The sequence below is a fragment of the Scyliorhinus torazame genome, chromosome 15 (assembly GCF_047496885.1).
Source record: "Scyliorhinus torazame isolate Kashiwa2021f chromosome 15, sScyTor2.1, whole genome shotgun sequence".
Lineage (NCBI taxonomy): Eukaryota > Metazoa > Chordata > Chondrichthyes > Carcharhiniformes > Scyliorhinidae > Scyliorhinus > Scyliorhinus torazame.
In genome coordinates, this window is record NC_092721.1 from 117,023,776 (window position 1) to 117,037,843 (window position 14,068).

Sequence of the window (14,068 nt, forward strand, 5' to 3'; positions counted from 1 at the left end):
TTAAAAGGTACATACTTGCATGGAAGAATTCGCACAACATCTCGGTATCTATACACTTCAATGCACACAGCACAACCATCAATGTCCAAATCTACTTCCTAATAAGAGTAAAAGTGTGAAGTTAGATATTGTATACAAAACTTCTTTGGAAATCATTTTTGATATAGAGGAGTTATTTTCTACAGTTGAGAGTGTAAACATCAGCTCCTTTTAAAAGACCAAAAGGTTTATGTTTTTAAAGGATTAAGATTTTTTTTTTACACTACTGAACAAATATGTCTGAGACATAAGTGTGTATTTTTTGGATTTGAGCTGTAGATAGTCCAATTTTGGATAATATTTGTCTCATTTTCCCCATGTTGTCTATTTTAAGGTTCACATTAGCATAATTGGAGAACTTTATGGTTGTTTCATAGGAAATCACCTAAATAGTTAAATAGTTGTACTAGACAAATAGGGCAGCCATTTGGAGTAACTGTCACATCTCAGCACTTCTCTGCTAGAGAAGATACTGGGATAAAAATTAGTATGCATTCTGCCTGGTGTTTTTGGGTGACTTCGGGGCACAATACTGATAAAGTTAGCAACAGAAAGGCACACAACCAATCAGAGATGTTTTTGGGTCAGCACTAAATTGGTCAGTGCTTGTGAGTTACCTAAAATACCATTAGGCCTCGGTGCATCATATACAAGAGGCCTACTACTTGACGAAGGAGTCCTCTAATGCCCTTTATAACGAGCACCGAAAACTACAAATAAAGTGGCCTAACTCATGTTTTGCATGAATTTTCCATTATTTCCTTCTTCCTATTTATAAAGCTAAAAAAGCTGTTGGTCTTTTTTAGGATTGCATTTACCAGCTCTGTACTTTCAGTGAATTTTGTATTTAAACCCCAGGTCTTTATGTTCATTCACACTGTTCAGAGTTTTTACATGAATATCAACTCTTACTATTTGTTCCTCCTTCCAAAATATTTGACATCTCCAGAACTGCAGGACAGGTAGAAAACCGGTGAAGCCAAAGAACACAAGGGGGAAGCAATGCAAAAGAGGCCGGAGTATTAGATTGGTTTTAAACCAGTTGAAATGTATGTACTCTGGTGCTAGAGAGAAGACTTAATTCCCCAGAGAGAGCATTCAATTCCAAATATCAGATTTGTAGTGTTAGTGCTCCTGCCTCTAAATCACAAGGTCATAGATTTGAGTCTCAATTCAGGACTTGACTATATAAACTTGGCTATATAATCTTGGCTGACACTTCAGTGTGGTCCTGCGAACAAGACTGACTATTAACGAATGCCATCTTTCAGAAGAGACATTAAACAGCCATCCCAGATAGATGTAAAGAAATCCCAAGATATTATTGGAAAAAGAAAAGGGATGTGGGGGCAGGTTTTCCAGATACCCAGACAAATATTTATTTCTTAATCAACACCACCAAAAGCAGATAATCTTTTCATTTGTATTATTGCTGGCGGGGGGTCCTTACTGTGGGAAAGCTGCCTGCTGCGTTTTCCTACATTACAATATTCTCTAGATTTCAATGGCTATAAAGGGCGTTGAGGTTGAGAAAGGCTGTCTGAATGCAATTACTCTCTTTCTATTGGCCATTTAAACATACCATGGGCGTCACAAAGTGGGACAAGGGTTTATGTCTCTAACTCCTTCCCCACATCTTATCCACCCCACAATGGAAAACGCTGAGTGAAAGTCATACACCGTCGCAAGCAGGTGGTGGGGGCGGGTGCATCGGCCCACAATCTGTGCTGCAGGTAGTGCATGAAAACAAGAAAATACACAAAATATATAAAAATGTTTGAAATAAAATTCATAATGCCACTGGAAATCTTACTTTCTGAAAAATAACCTGATTATGCTCTTCATGTGGATAGAAGGCAATTTTTTTTAGGAGGGCCGCACTGCCGGCAGGACCTCACTCTGTCCATTGTTTAAAAAAAAGTTGAAAATCAAAATCCTGTCAACAGACAAAGAATTCAATAATAAGCTCTTACCCTATCTCCATGCCTGACAGTATGCAGCTGCAGTTTACTGATAGCCTTCTTGGCTTCTTTCCTGTTATTCTTGTTTTTCTTGTTCTAATAGATGAAAAAAAATAATTACATTAAAAATGAGGCTGTAATATCTTTTAACCTAATCTCGAGTCTAATTCTGAACTGGTAGAGCCTGTTCCAAACCCCAGCAATGCAGGCCGTTTGTTTTGCACTTGGCGTAAACATTGATCGATACTGTACTTGTTTTAAGGAAGTAAAATGGATAAATGGATGTACAACCACCCCTAATGGTGAGCACACATTCTGCACTGAAATTGCACCACTCTCTGTTCTGGTAACGGCTGAAGTATTCGTGTCTTCAGCCATAACTAAAACCGCTTGAGGCCCAATGCATAGCTGTCCACTTCTCAAAACCCAGCTGTCCAGGCCATAGCCAGCAATAGCCCAGCTATATCAGGATAGCCAAACCCAAGGGCAGCACAGTGGCGCAGTGGTTAGTACAGCTGCCTCACGGTGCCGAGGTCCCAGGTTCGATCCTGGCTCTGAGTCACTGTCCATGTGGAGTTTGCACATTCTCCCCATGTTTGCGTGGGTTTCGCCCCCAACACCCCTCAAAAAAAGATGTGCAGGGCAGGTGGATTGGCCATGCTAAATTGCCCCTCATTTGGAAAAAATGAATTGGACACTCTAAATTTAAAAAAAAAGGATAACCAAATCCACATGCAATCCAATTTGTGCCAGCTAAAGAAACCACTGGAGGCCACCACCAAAAGAAAATTACATGAACGTGGAGCTGGGAGGAGCAGGAGCTACCTCAGGGCTGCTGTCAACAAGAAAATTGACTGAAATTTAAATCGGCTTTGTCTGGAGATAAGCAGCTCAAAGATTTAAGTAAAGTGGCATGATGAGATTGTATCCTGTTGTCAGATTATGCCCACTTGCTGGCACAACCCATTTCACCCCCTCCTTCTCAATTCCCTAATGTTAATTAGTGAAACTTCCCTTGGTTGAAAAATAAGCCTATTTTGGATTTTTTAAATCGTTCAAGGGATGTGGGTGTTGCTGGCCAGGCCAGCATTTATTGCTCATCTCTAATTGTCCTTGAGAAGGTGGTGAACTGCCCTCTTGAACTGCTGCAGCCCATGTATGGAATATCCACGGTGCTGTGGCTGGGGTATGGACAACAATTGTCTCATTCAAGTGACCGCACTCCACATGCCAGCCCAGAAAACAAGCGTCATCAGGCCATTTTCACCGGAAATTGTATAGATCGGAGCCTCCGGTGGGGGATCAGGGTATGAGTCGGATTTTGGATGGGCTGGAGTTCCTGAGGGTGGCGGGGGCAGAGGTGTAGGGATTGGGGGCCCCAATCGGGCTAAGGGAGGTAATAGATTGTGTGGGGTTGATGCAGACGGGGAAGGCTCGGGTCCGAATGGGTTCCCATCCCAGTTCTAAGACATTTGTGTCGGAGCTGGGGCCCGTTAGCCTAGATGGAAATGAGCCTTCACTGATTCTTCTGTTAAATAATCCAGGGGATCTCTGACCTCCATGTCTAAGTTTGGTTTGCTTGCCTCTCAAGTAGAAAACTGAGTTCAAGTTGAAGGATTGCCAATCATCTCAAACTGTGATTTGTCAGCACTTGGCAGGGCAAGTGAATGAATTACCATCTATATGTAAAGGTATCTAGGGAGGAATCTTACCAAAATTTGGCAAAGTGTTGATTCCAGTATGAAAACTGGTGCAAATTCCAGCGGGAAATCTCACAGAATATTGAAACTCTTTAACAAATTGTTTTTTTTACCATGTGAATCACACCATGCTTGTGATGGCCTCCCGCTGATTCACTCGGCTCAGGGCAACTTAAACACTGCAATCAGTGCGGAGCTCCATATAAACACCTCCCCAGCACTTGTTCCAGAACCATTCGAGGAGATGGCTGCCAGGAAGCCAGCACCATGTTTCTCAGAGGGAGTCTAGACCAGATTCCTGGATGGTGTGCAGCAGAGACAGAATGTCCTCTATCCACAGTTACGCAGACATCCTACCAGCAAGGTGATCACCCCAGCTTGGGAGGCAGTGGCAGCCCTGGTCAGTGGCAGCTCACTGCAGAAGAGGAGCGAGCAGCAAAGCCACAAAAAGATGAATAACCTTCTTTGCGCAGCTGAAGTTAGTCCATAGAATCCCTACGGTGCAGACGGAGGCCATACAGCCCATCAGGTCTGCACCTACCCTCCAAAGGAGCACTCCATCGAAGTTCACTCCATCGCTCACTCCACCTATCCCTGTAACCAACCTGCACATCCCTGGACACAAGGGACAATTTAGCATTGCCAATCCACCTAACCTGCACATCTTTGGATTGTGGGAGAAAACTGGAGCACCCGGAGGAAACCCACACAGAAACGGGGCGAGTGTGCACACGTCACACACAGTCACCTGGACAGGAACTGAACTTGGGTCCCAGGTGCTGTGTGGCAGCAGTGCTAACCACTGTGACACATCCAGTCTCTTGCTGCACCCCCTCAAGATTTCCCTCGCACCTCCAAGGTATTTTCTTACCCAGCTACCTTGCGGGTTGCCAACACCTGTCACGAGGCCCACTTCTCCACCACATCCCCCCCTCTCCCCCCCCCCCCCCTCCCAGACCGATCCCCATGGTCACCCCCAATATCTAATCTGTTCCTCCCATCCCCACTTCCACTCAAGTCCCACACATGCCCCACCTCATCAACATCTGAACTGACAGGACTTCCGCTACACTCTCCCCATCGGTCTCATAGCAGGATAAACTTGAGCATAACAGGCGTGAGTGGGCACAGCCTACCGGAGTCAGGCGTCAGCTCAGATGCCTCACCCCCTTGAAGGAAAGAGTCCTTGAGCTGATGGGGGGAGCAGCAGGATTGTGCCTGTGCAGAGGGCGACAAGGGGGCTGCAGACAAAAGTGAGAACCCTCAAAACACAGTCATTCTTCAAGCCTCACGCGAGTAAACATTGCCATTTGTCTCCTGAGATGCACTAATGTCATCTCCCTTCCACCTGGACCCCTGGACTCGAAGACATGATATGGTGTGCTCCATTGAATCTGATGCACCCAGCCTCCAAATCAAGATTACCAAAATATTTCTAAAGAAATCATATTCATTTTCCAATACTGTGATTATATTACATATATTATTTCACAAAATGCCAACCAAATCAACTGCCACGAGAGTACTGACATCCATAGTGATGCTTTATTTGAAAGATATAAAACTGAAAGCCTCAAGTGAATATTTCAGAAAATCTATGGTAGTTTTAAAGTACTTTCAGGGATTTATTTGTGGAAGGTAGGTTTGCGAGCCTAGAGGAGATGGAGGAGAAATTTCAACTCCCGAGGGCAAATGCACTCAGGTATTTGCAGGTAAGGAACTTTACTCGGACTGAGTTGTCCTCGTTCCCCCAGTTGACGAGACCCACACTGATAGATAGGGGGTGGGATTCTCTGAAATGGAGGCAGAGTGTTCGCACCGTCGTGAATGCCGTTGAGGTTCACGACGGCACGAAACGGCCCCTATCCTGACCGATTCAGGGCCCGATAATGGGCTAGGAGCGGCGCTGCGTCGTTTACGCGCGCCAGGCCTTGGCGCCGCGTAAAGGCGGCGCCGCATACTTGACGCGGCCGACGCCGCATAACTGGCGTCACACGCGCATGCATGGTTACCGTCCTCTCCGAGTCCACCCCGCAAAAAGATGTCTGATGGATCTTGCGGGGCTGCGGACGAAAGGAGGTCCTCCTTCAGAGAGGCCGGCCCGACGTTCGGTGGGCACCGGTCGCGGGCCAGACCCCATTTGAGGCCCCCCCTGGTGCAGGATCCCCCCTCTCCCCCCACCCCCCAGCGCAGGCCGCCCCCCCAGCGTTCCCGCGCTGTTCCCGCCGGCAGCGACCAGGTGTGGACGGCGCCGGGGGGAACCCGCCGTTTTGGGCAGGCCACTCGGCCCATCCGGCACGGAGAATCGTGGGGGTACCGGTGAATCGCCGTTTTGGCTGTCTCGGGCGATTCGCTGGACCGCGCCGCGCAAAACGCGATTGTGCCGATCTGGCTGCTTCCGTGATGGCGTCGGACCGGCGTGGCGGGAAAATTTGGCGACCCAGGCAATTCTCCAAACCGGCGCGGGAGCGGAGAATCGCACCCAGGATGCTATCACAGGATGCGATGAGGCAAGGGAAGATCTCTGATATATATGAATGTTTGCCGGAGATGGTGAGGGGGATGCGGGAATTACAGCTGGGCCTAGGGCTAGAGGGAGGGGTGTGGAGTGAGATCCTGCATCGAGTGAACTTTATCTCCTCTTGCGCTCGATTGAGTCTGATACAATTGAAAGTGGTACATAGAGTGCACTTAACTAAGACACGTATGAGTGGGTTCTTCCCTGAGGTGCAAAACAGGTGTGAGCGTTGTTCAGGGGGCCTGCAAATCACTCACACAGGTCCTGGTCCTGCCCCAAGTTAGATGGGTTCTGCTTCTCGTTTTTTGAGATCATGTCGGAGATCGTTAGGATCAAACTAGAGCCATGTCCGTTGGTGGTGATCTTTGGGGTGTCAGACTCCAAGAGGTCGTGGGGGCGGGGGGAGGGGGTGGGGGTGGGGGTGGGGGGCTGACGTCTTGGCCTTTGTCTCCTTGGTGACTCGGAGGCGCGTCCTGCTTGGATGGAGGTCGGTGGTGCCACCCAGGGCCTCGGCATGGATGAGTGACCTGGCAGAATTCCTACTGTTGCAAAGATTATATATACCCTGAGAGGGTTGGAAGAAAGGTTCTATTCCAGGTGGATGCAGTTCATCACTTTCTTTAAGGACCTGTTCATGACCAGCAGTTAGTGGGATGGGGCGAGAGGAAGGACAGTGGGGCTGAGGGGGATGTAAACATAACTCAGTGCATAACACCCCCCACCATACCCAGCCAAAATGGCTTATACCGACAATTCCCCAGTCCCACCTCCTCCTCTCGTGAATCCTGCCTGAATTAATCTATCTCCCCACCACCCCCCCTCACGTTCCCTAACCCCCCCACCCCCTCCTATTGTATCTGCGAATAGTTTAGTTTTCCCCAAAGAAGTTGATAAACGGCTAACACCTCCAGACGAACGCTAACATTGATCCTCTTAGGGCACCTTAATTTTCTGAAGCCTGAGAAACCCAGCCATGACACTAACCCACACCCCCGGTTTTGGGGGCTCCGAGTCCCTCCACGCTAATAGGATCTGTCTCTGGGCTACCAAGGAGGCAAAGGCCAAAACATCAGCCTCTCGCACCACCTGGACTCCCGGGTCTTCCGACACTCCAATAATCACCACCTCTGGACTCGGTGCCACCCTTGTCTTCAGCACCGTGGACATGACATCATCAAATCCCTGCCAGAATCCTCTAAGCTTCGGACATGCCCAAAACATGTGGACATGGTTTGCGGGCCTTCCCGCACACCTCCCACATCTGTCCCCCACCCCTTCAAAAAAACCTGCTCATCCGGGCCACCGTCATGTGTGCCCGGTGGACCACCTTAAATTGTATCAGGCTGAGCCTGGCACATGATGAGGACATGTTGACTCTGCTAACAGCATCCTCCCACAAACCAGCGCCTATTTCCTTACCCAGCTCAGCTTCTCACTTGCGCTTTACCTCCCTCACCTGGGTTCTCTCCCACTTCATGAGCTCTTTATAAATTTCCGAGACCTTCCCCTCCCCCACTCCCATTTTCGAAACTACCTTTTCCTGTATCCCCTGGGGAGATAGAAGTGGAAAGATCAAAACCTGCCTTCATACAAAGCCCCTCACCTGCAGATAACAAAACCCATTCCTTCCCGGCAGTTCAAACTCCAAACAAGGAAAGCTCCCATCAAGAAACAGGTGCCCCAGCCTCTCAATCCCTACTCTCTGCCACCTCTGAAACCCCCATCCAACCTCCCCGGCACAAACTGGTGGTTTCCACAAATTGGAGCCCACACTGACGCTCCCTCCACTCCCGTATGCTTCCTCCACTGTCCCCACACCCTTAGAGCTGTCACCACCACCAGGCTTGTGGAGTACCGAGCTGGCGAGAACGGCAGAGGTGCCATTACCAGCGCCCCTAAACTTGTGCCCCTACATGATGCCGCACTTTCCTTACTCACGGGGTTTTACCCGTCCATACAAACTAAGAGATCACCGCATTGGCCCTCTTTAAAAAGCTTTTGGGAAAAAATAGGGAGACACTTAAAAATGAACAAAAATCTTGGGAAAACCGTCATCTTTACGGTCTGTACCCTCCCCAGCAGTGACAGGGGAGCATATCCCACCTCCGAAAGTCCTCCTTCATTTGCTCAACCAACCGGGCCAGATTTAATTTGTGTAGCTGCTCCCATGCCCATGCCACCTGAATACCCAAGTATCGAAAACTCTCTCTCACCACTTTAAATGACAGCCTCCTCTCCTGCCCCCTCGCCTGGATCACAAAGACCTCACTCTTACCCATATTCAATTTATACCCCGAGAACCGGCCAAACTCCCCTAGGATCTGCATAATCTCTCCCATTCCCCCTAACGGGTCAGAAATATACAGTAGTAGGTCAACCGCGTACAACGAGACCCTGTGCTCCACCTCCCCCCCACCCCCGGACTAATCCCTACCAGTCCTTCGACGTTCTCAGTTCCATATGGCTCTGTAGCCAAGTCAAACAACAGTGGGAGAGTGGACATCCCTGCCTCGTCCCGAGCTCACTCGGTTCATCTGCACACTCACCACCGATGCTTGGTACAGTAACCGGACCCAGTCTACAATGCCCTGCCCAAACCCAAACTTCCCCAGGACCTCCCACAAATTATTCCACTCCACCCGGTCAAAGGCGTTCTCCGCGTCCTTAGCAGCCAATGCTTCCACCTCCCTACCCTTGGAGGGCATCATGATAACATTCAATAGCCTTCCAACGTTGGCCGTTAACTGTCTTCCTTTTACAAATCCCATCTGATCCTCCCCTATCACCCCTGGAACACAATCCTTTATTCGAGAGGCCAAAGTCTTGGCCAGCAATTTGGCATCTACATTCAGTAGGGAGATTGGCCTATACAAGTCGCATTGTTCTGGGTCCTTCTCCTGCTTCAGAATCAGTGCGATTGAGGCCTGTGACATCGTTGGGGGAAGAACACCTGACTCCCTAGCCTCGTTAAATGCCCTCACCAGCAACGGCCCCAGCACCCCAGAAAACTTCTTCTAAATTCCACTGGGTATCCGTCCGGCCTCAGGGCCTTGCCCACCTGCATTGCCTCCAATCGCTCCACTACTTCAACAAGCCCGATCTGGGCTCCCAAACCCTCCACCAACCCTTCCGCCACCTTCGGAAACACCAAACCCTCCAAAATCTGCCTCCCCCCCCCGCACTCCAGCTGGGGGCTCCGACTCGTACAGCCGACTATAAAATTCCTTGAACACTCCGTTCACCCCCGCTGGGCCCAAGATTGTGTTCTCCCCCCCCTCTATCCTTCACTCTTCCTATCTCCATAGCTGCCTCCTGTTTCCTGAGCTGGTGCGCTAACATCCTGCTGGCCCACTCTCCATACTCATACACTGCCCCTCTCACCTTCCTCAATTGCCCCACCGCCTTCCCTGTGGATGTCAGATCAAACTCCATCTGCAATGTCTGCCATTCCTTCAACAGGCCCGCCTCCGGGGCCTCCGAGTACCTCCTGTCCCCCTGGAGAATCTCCCTACCAGCCTGTCCATTTCCACCCGTTCCATTTCCTCTCGATGAGCCCGTACCAAAATCAACTCCCTCCTAACTACTGCCTTCAGTTCCTTCCATACTGTTCTGCTGAAACCTCCTGTGTTATTTATCTTCACATAGTTCTGGATGGCCTCCCTCACCCACACCTCCTCATCCACGAACAGTCCTACATCCAATCTCCCCTGCGGGCGCTGGCCCCCCTCCTTGCTCACCCGTAAATCTACCTGGTGTGGGGCATGATCTGACACTACAATCGGCGAGTACTCGGCGTCTACCTACCCCGCCAGGAAAGCCCTATCCAAGACGGAAAAGGTGATCCCGGAGTACACTTTCTGTACATGGGAGAAAAAAGAAAACTCCTTCGATCTCGGTCAGCCTAATCTCCATGGATCCACCACTCCCATCTGTTCCCTAAACCCCTTTAGCTCCTTCGCCGCAGCTGGCACCCTCCCTGTCCTCGAACTCGAGGATCTATAACCGTATTAAAGACCCCCCATGATCAGCCTATGCTTATCCAGGTCCGGAACCCTCCCCAACACCCTGATAGACACGCAGCTCGTTGCTTTCCCATAAACAGCTCCTCATCTGTCTGACCCACCTCAAGATCTGTTCCTTATCTAGGAACCGGTGCATTCGTACCACCATTGCCCTCGGCGTTTCGTTCTGCAGCAGCTTCCTTATAAGCACCCTGTGTGCCCTGTCCACCTCCAAGGGCCGAGCAAACGCACCTGCCCCCAGCAGCTTCTTGAACATACGTGCCACATATGTACCTGCGTCCGATCCCTCGCTGCCCTCCAGCAGACCAACGATCCTCAGGTTCTGCCTACGTGATCTGTTCTCCTGATCCGCCACTTTATCTTGCAGCCTCTTCTGGTGGTCCTTTAACAGTCCCGACTCCAACGCCATCGCCGCCAGCTGATCGTCGTGCTCTGCCACCGCCTCTTCCACCTTCTAGATCGCCTGGCCCTGGGTTTCCAATCTCTGCTCCACACGATCAATCCCCGCCTTTATCGGATCCAGATATTCTTTTGTCTGCTGAGCAAATTTCTCATGGAGAAAGGTTTGCTCCATTGTTGCTCCATTGACCACTGGGCCGGCAGCATCGGTCCCTGACCTTCCACCATATTACCCTGTGTCGCCGGCTCCCAACTTCGACCAAAGTTCTCTTCCTTTCAGACCACTTCTGGTCCACAAATCCATACACTGATGGGGAATCCTCCTCTTTTACTTCACCAGTCCCTTGTTTTGTCGATCAAATCCACCGTAAATCGGGGGGAAAGGTCCACCACGAACGGGAGCTACCAAATGTGCAACCACTCACACCATGTCGCCACCGGAAGTCCCGGTATTACTTTGTTAAAGTAAAAGTGACAAACTGTTTGTATGATATAGTTAAGCTTTTATATGTAAGAATTTTATAATGTTTGGAATAAAATATATATATTAAAAATTATCATTCGTAAATATTTACCTGGTTTGAAAACTGTGATCCTGCATATAGGAATCTCTGAATGTAGTAGAAGATGAGCCAAGCCAGGGAGATGATCATCATTGTTATGAAAGCAATAATTACAAATACTACTGACTGAGAGCTCATCCATTCTTGAACATGACGGGTACCAACGGTTATGGACATGATCACTGGGATACCTCGACGAACTAACTCCAGAATTTCCATTCCCTTTGAATTACCGATCATGATTGCAACAGTATTTCCAGTCCCTGAAAACAAAGAAAACACAACAAATATTGGTAACAAAGCATATCCAAATGTGAGGCAAGGCTAGGGTAACTGAAAGTGACTCAATTCAAAGGATTCTATTTAAAAATAGACAGAGATGGGCGGAATTGAAATTATGCAGCGTTTCCATCAAAAATGATGCATTCTGGGGTGGGTCACGTGACGTGAGCATTGTGTTTTTTGAGAGCTCCGGTTCTGCTCATCCTTTAATCCATCATTGTATCCTGATGCACACATCATTTTAGCATTTTTTGGGGGGTACATGGCAGAGTTAAGTCTTTCTTTGGGGGTACATGGCATATGCTATGTTCCTGGAAGTATCTGATTGGTGTTCTGTGAGGAAGAACAGAGATGAGACGTTAAAATCCTTATTTGTTTGAGGCAGTCAGAATGGGCATGGTGGAGCCCGGCTTGCAGTGACACAGTCGCTGCCGAGTGCCTCTCGCTAGGTGGTGCTGCGTGCATCTGGATGACAGCCTCCAGCGAAGATGTTGTCTTGGCTGAGGATCTTGCCTCTGCGGTGCAGGTCATTAAGGCTCACTTTGAAGAATTGCAGGGTACCTTTAGGAGAGTGCTGAGAAGGTTCTTGCACTTGAAAGAGCACTGTCCCTGGTGAGGGCTTGTCCTTGTGTTGTCGAAACCTTGTGGCATAGTGTGTCGTCCAGCCTGTCTTGTTTAGGAGAGGGGAGCCGGGCGGGCTATGGCCCCGAGTCCTGTCCCTGGCGAGAAGTGGGAGGCGAGTTCCCAATTGAATTCAAAAATTAGCTGCCATGCTTTGGTAATCTTGATTTGGAGACTGGGTGCATCAGATTTGATGGAGCACACCGTATCCTGCCTTCAAGGCCAGGGGTTGGTTTGGCCCACCGATCACTGGACCTTTATTGCCCTGTTCTCGATGCTTGCCAGGAGGGGTTGGATGTGACCGAGCTGGTCAAGTCATTCCCCCCTGCCTAGGCTGTGGACCACCTGCATGTTGGACAGATGGCATGGTGAGAGTGATGGTGTCTCGTGCTTCAATTGGTGGAATCCTCGTAAGATCCTGAAGAGTGCTCGTTGACCCTGCCTTATCCTTCATCTTAATTGGGCAACATGGAAGATGTCTTTATCCTGCAAATTTCCCTGCAGTTCTTCTGTACTCCTGGACGTTGCTCCCTGTTGAGCAAGTTGTTGATTATTTGTTGTCTTTTCTCTTGCAAGTAGGTGCAAAATGTGATTATGATGGCCTGTATTGTTGATTATCCTGATCTAGCAGAATCATATTGAGGCAGTTATGAGGAATGTGATTTGTGCACAATTTCACTCCTTTTGGTTATTGGGGAGAATGAGTGGGGCTGGGGCAAGGGAGAGATGTGGGTAGTTGGGTTGGTAGGGTTAGTTCAGTCCTTGATTAGATTGAGGTTAGCTCCCCAGTTAGAGCTAATCTGTTACGGTTTTTTTTTGGCATTAATTATTTATTTTGTTTCTTTTTAAGTTATCGAATTTAAGAATCCAGGTCTTTATCCTGCGACGGCCTGGGCAGATTTCTTTATCCTGGGGTAGACTGGGTTCCTTTTGACTCTCCCTTGTGGTTGAGGTTTTTTTTCCCTTCTTTCTCTCTGCTTGGGTCTCTCTCTCTTCATGGGTGCATTCAAAATATGGGAGGGACATTTGGCTACCGTTCCCTTGGTGGACTTCTACTTCTCCTTGTTGAGGAGGTTGTCCCACTGGTAGACCCTGTCGGTTTGATTGTAATCTGAACGGTTGCTGCCAGTCTTCTCTTTACATTTATTTGGAATGATTTTGGTTCGGCTTAAGGCCTGGATTGGAGTTTAGTTGTGTTGCGTGGCATGTCTGTAACTCCCGCTTAAGACTGGGCTTTTCATGCATTTTGTTTTTGTTTTTGCAAGGATGAATCTGCTCTTAGCTTCTCATGGGTGTAGATGCCAAAATTGCCCTTAGTGTTGGGTGGGGTTACTGGGTTATGGGGATAGGGTGGAGGTGTTGACCTTGGGTAGGGTGCTCTTTCCAAGAGCCGGTGCAGACTCGATGGGCCGAATGGCCTCCTTCTGCACTGCAAATTCTATGAAACTATGAAGATGGGTCTGACATCTGAAGAGAGGAGGCTGTGATGGGTCGGTGGTATCTTTGGCGTTGCTGGACGCGAGGGAGATGGACATTGTTGCGCATCGGACCATGGCAAGGGAGACTCATCATAATTTTCCAAGGTGATGTGGGCCTGTGGGGCGTGGGAGGGAGTGCACCATTTGATCATGTTTACATGACTTTATCCAGTGTATCCCTCGGTCTGCGGTGGGGCTAAATGAATGCCTAATTTTGTCTACTGATTGTATCCAGCCGATTGTGATTTCATTCTCCTGTTCCACTCTGTACTCATGTCTGTTAAGCTGCTTTTTTTCTTCTTCGTACTTATGGAGATGTATTATTTTGTAACTTTGCTGCATTAATCTCTAAAATGGTAAACCTCGATAAATATACTTTAAAAAAAAAATGATGCATTCCTTAGCGCTTATGTCCTTCAATTTAATTAGAATGATTTAGCAAAAAATATTGCAAACAATTAAGCATAGTGTTGTGCCCAGGCTGC

The 14,068-nt window shown here is 48.6% G+C and overlaps 1 protein-coding gene across 1 annotated transcript in view; it reads right to left on the reverse strand.

Annotated features, from left to right (window-relative positions):
- Window positions 1-14,068, reverse strand: part of LOC140391764 (E3 ubiquitin-protein ligase RNF149-like) — an 81,381-nt gene that overhangs the window by 21,340 nt on the left and 45,973 nt on the right. Inside the window, exons 3-5 of the mRNA XM_072476612.1 lie at window positions 11,215-11,465; window positions 2,013-2,096; window positions 16-98 (exon numbers count right to left, since the gene is read on the reverse strand). Coding sequence (XP_072332713.1) covers window positions 16-98; window positions 2,013-2,096; window positions 11,215-11,465 — 418 coding nt within the window. The remainder of the gene's footprint in view (window positions 1-15; window positions 99-2,012; window positions 2,097-11,214; window positions 11,466-14,068) is intronic.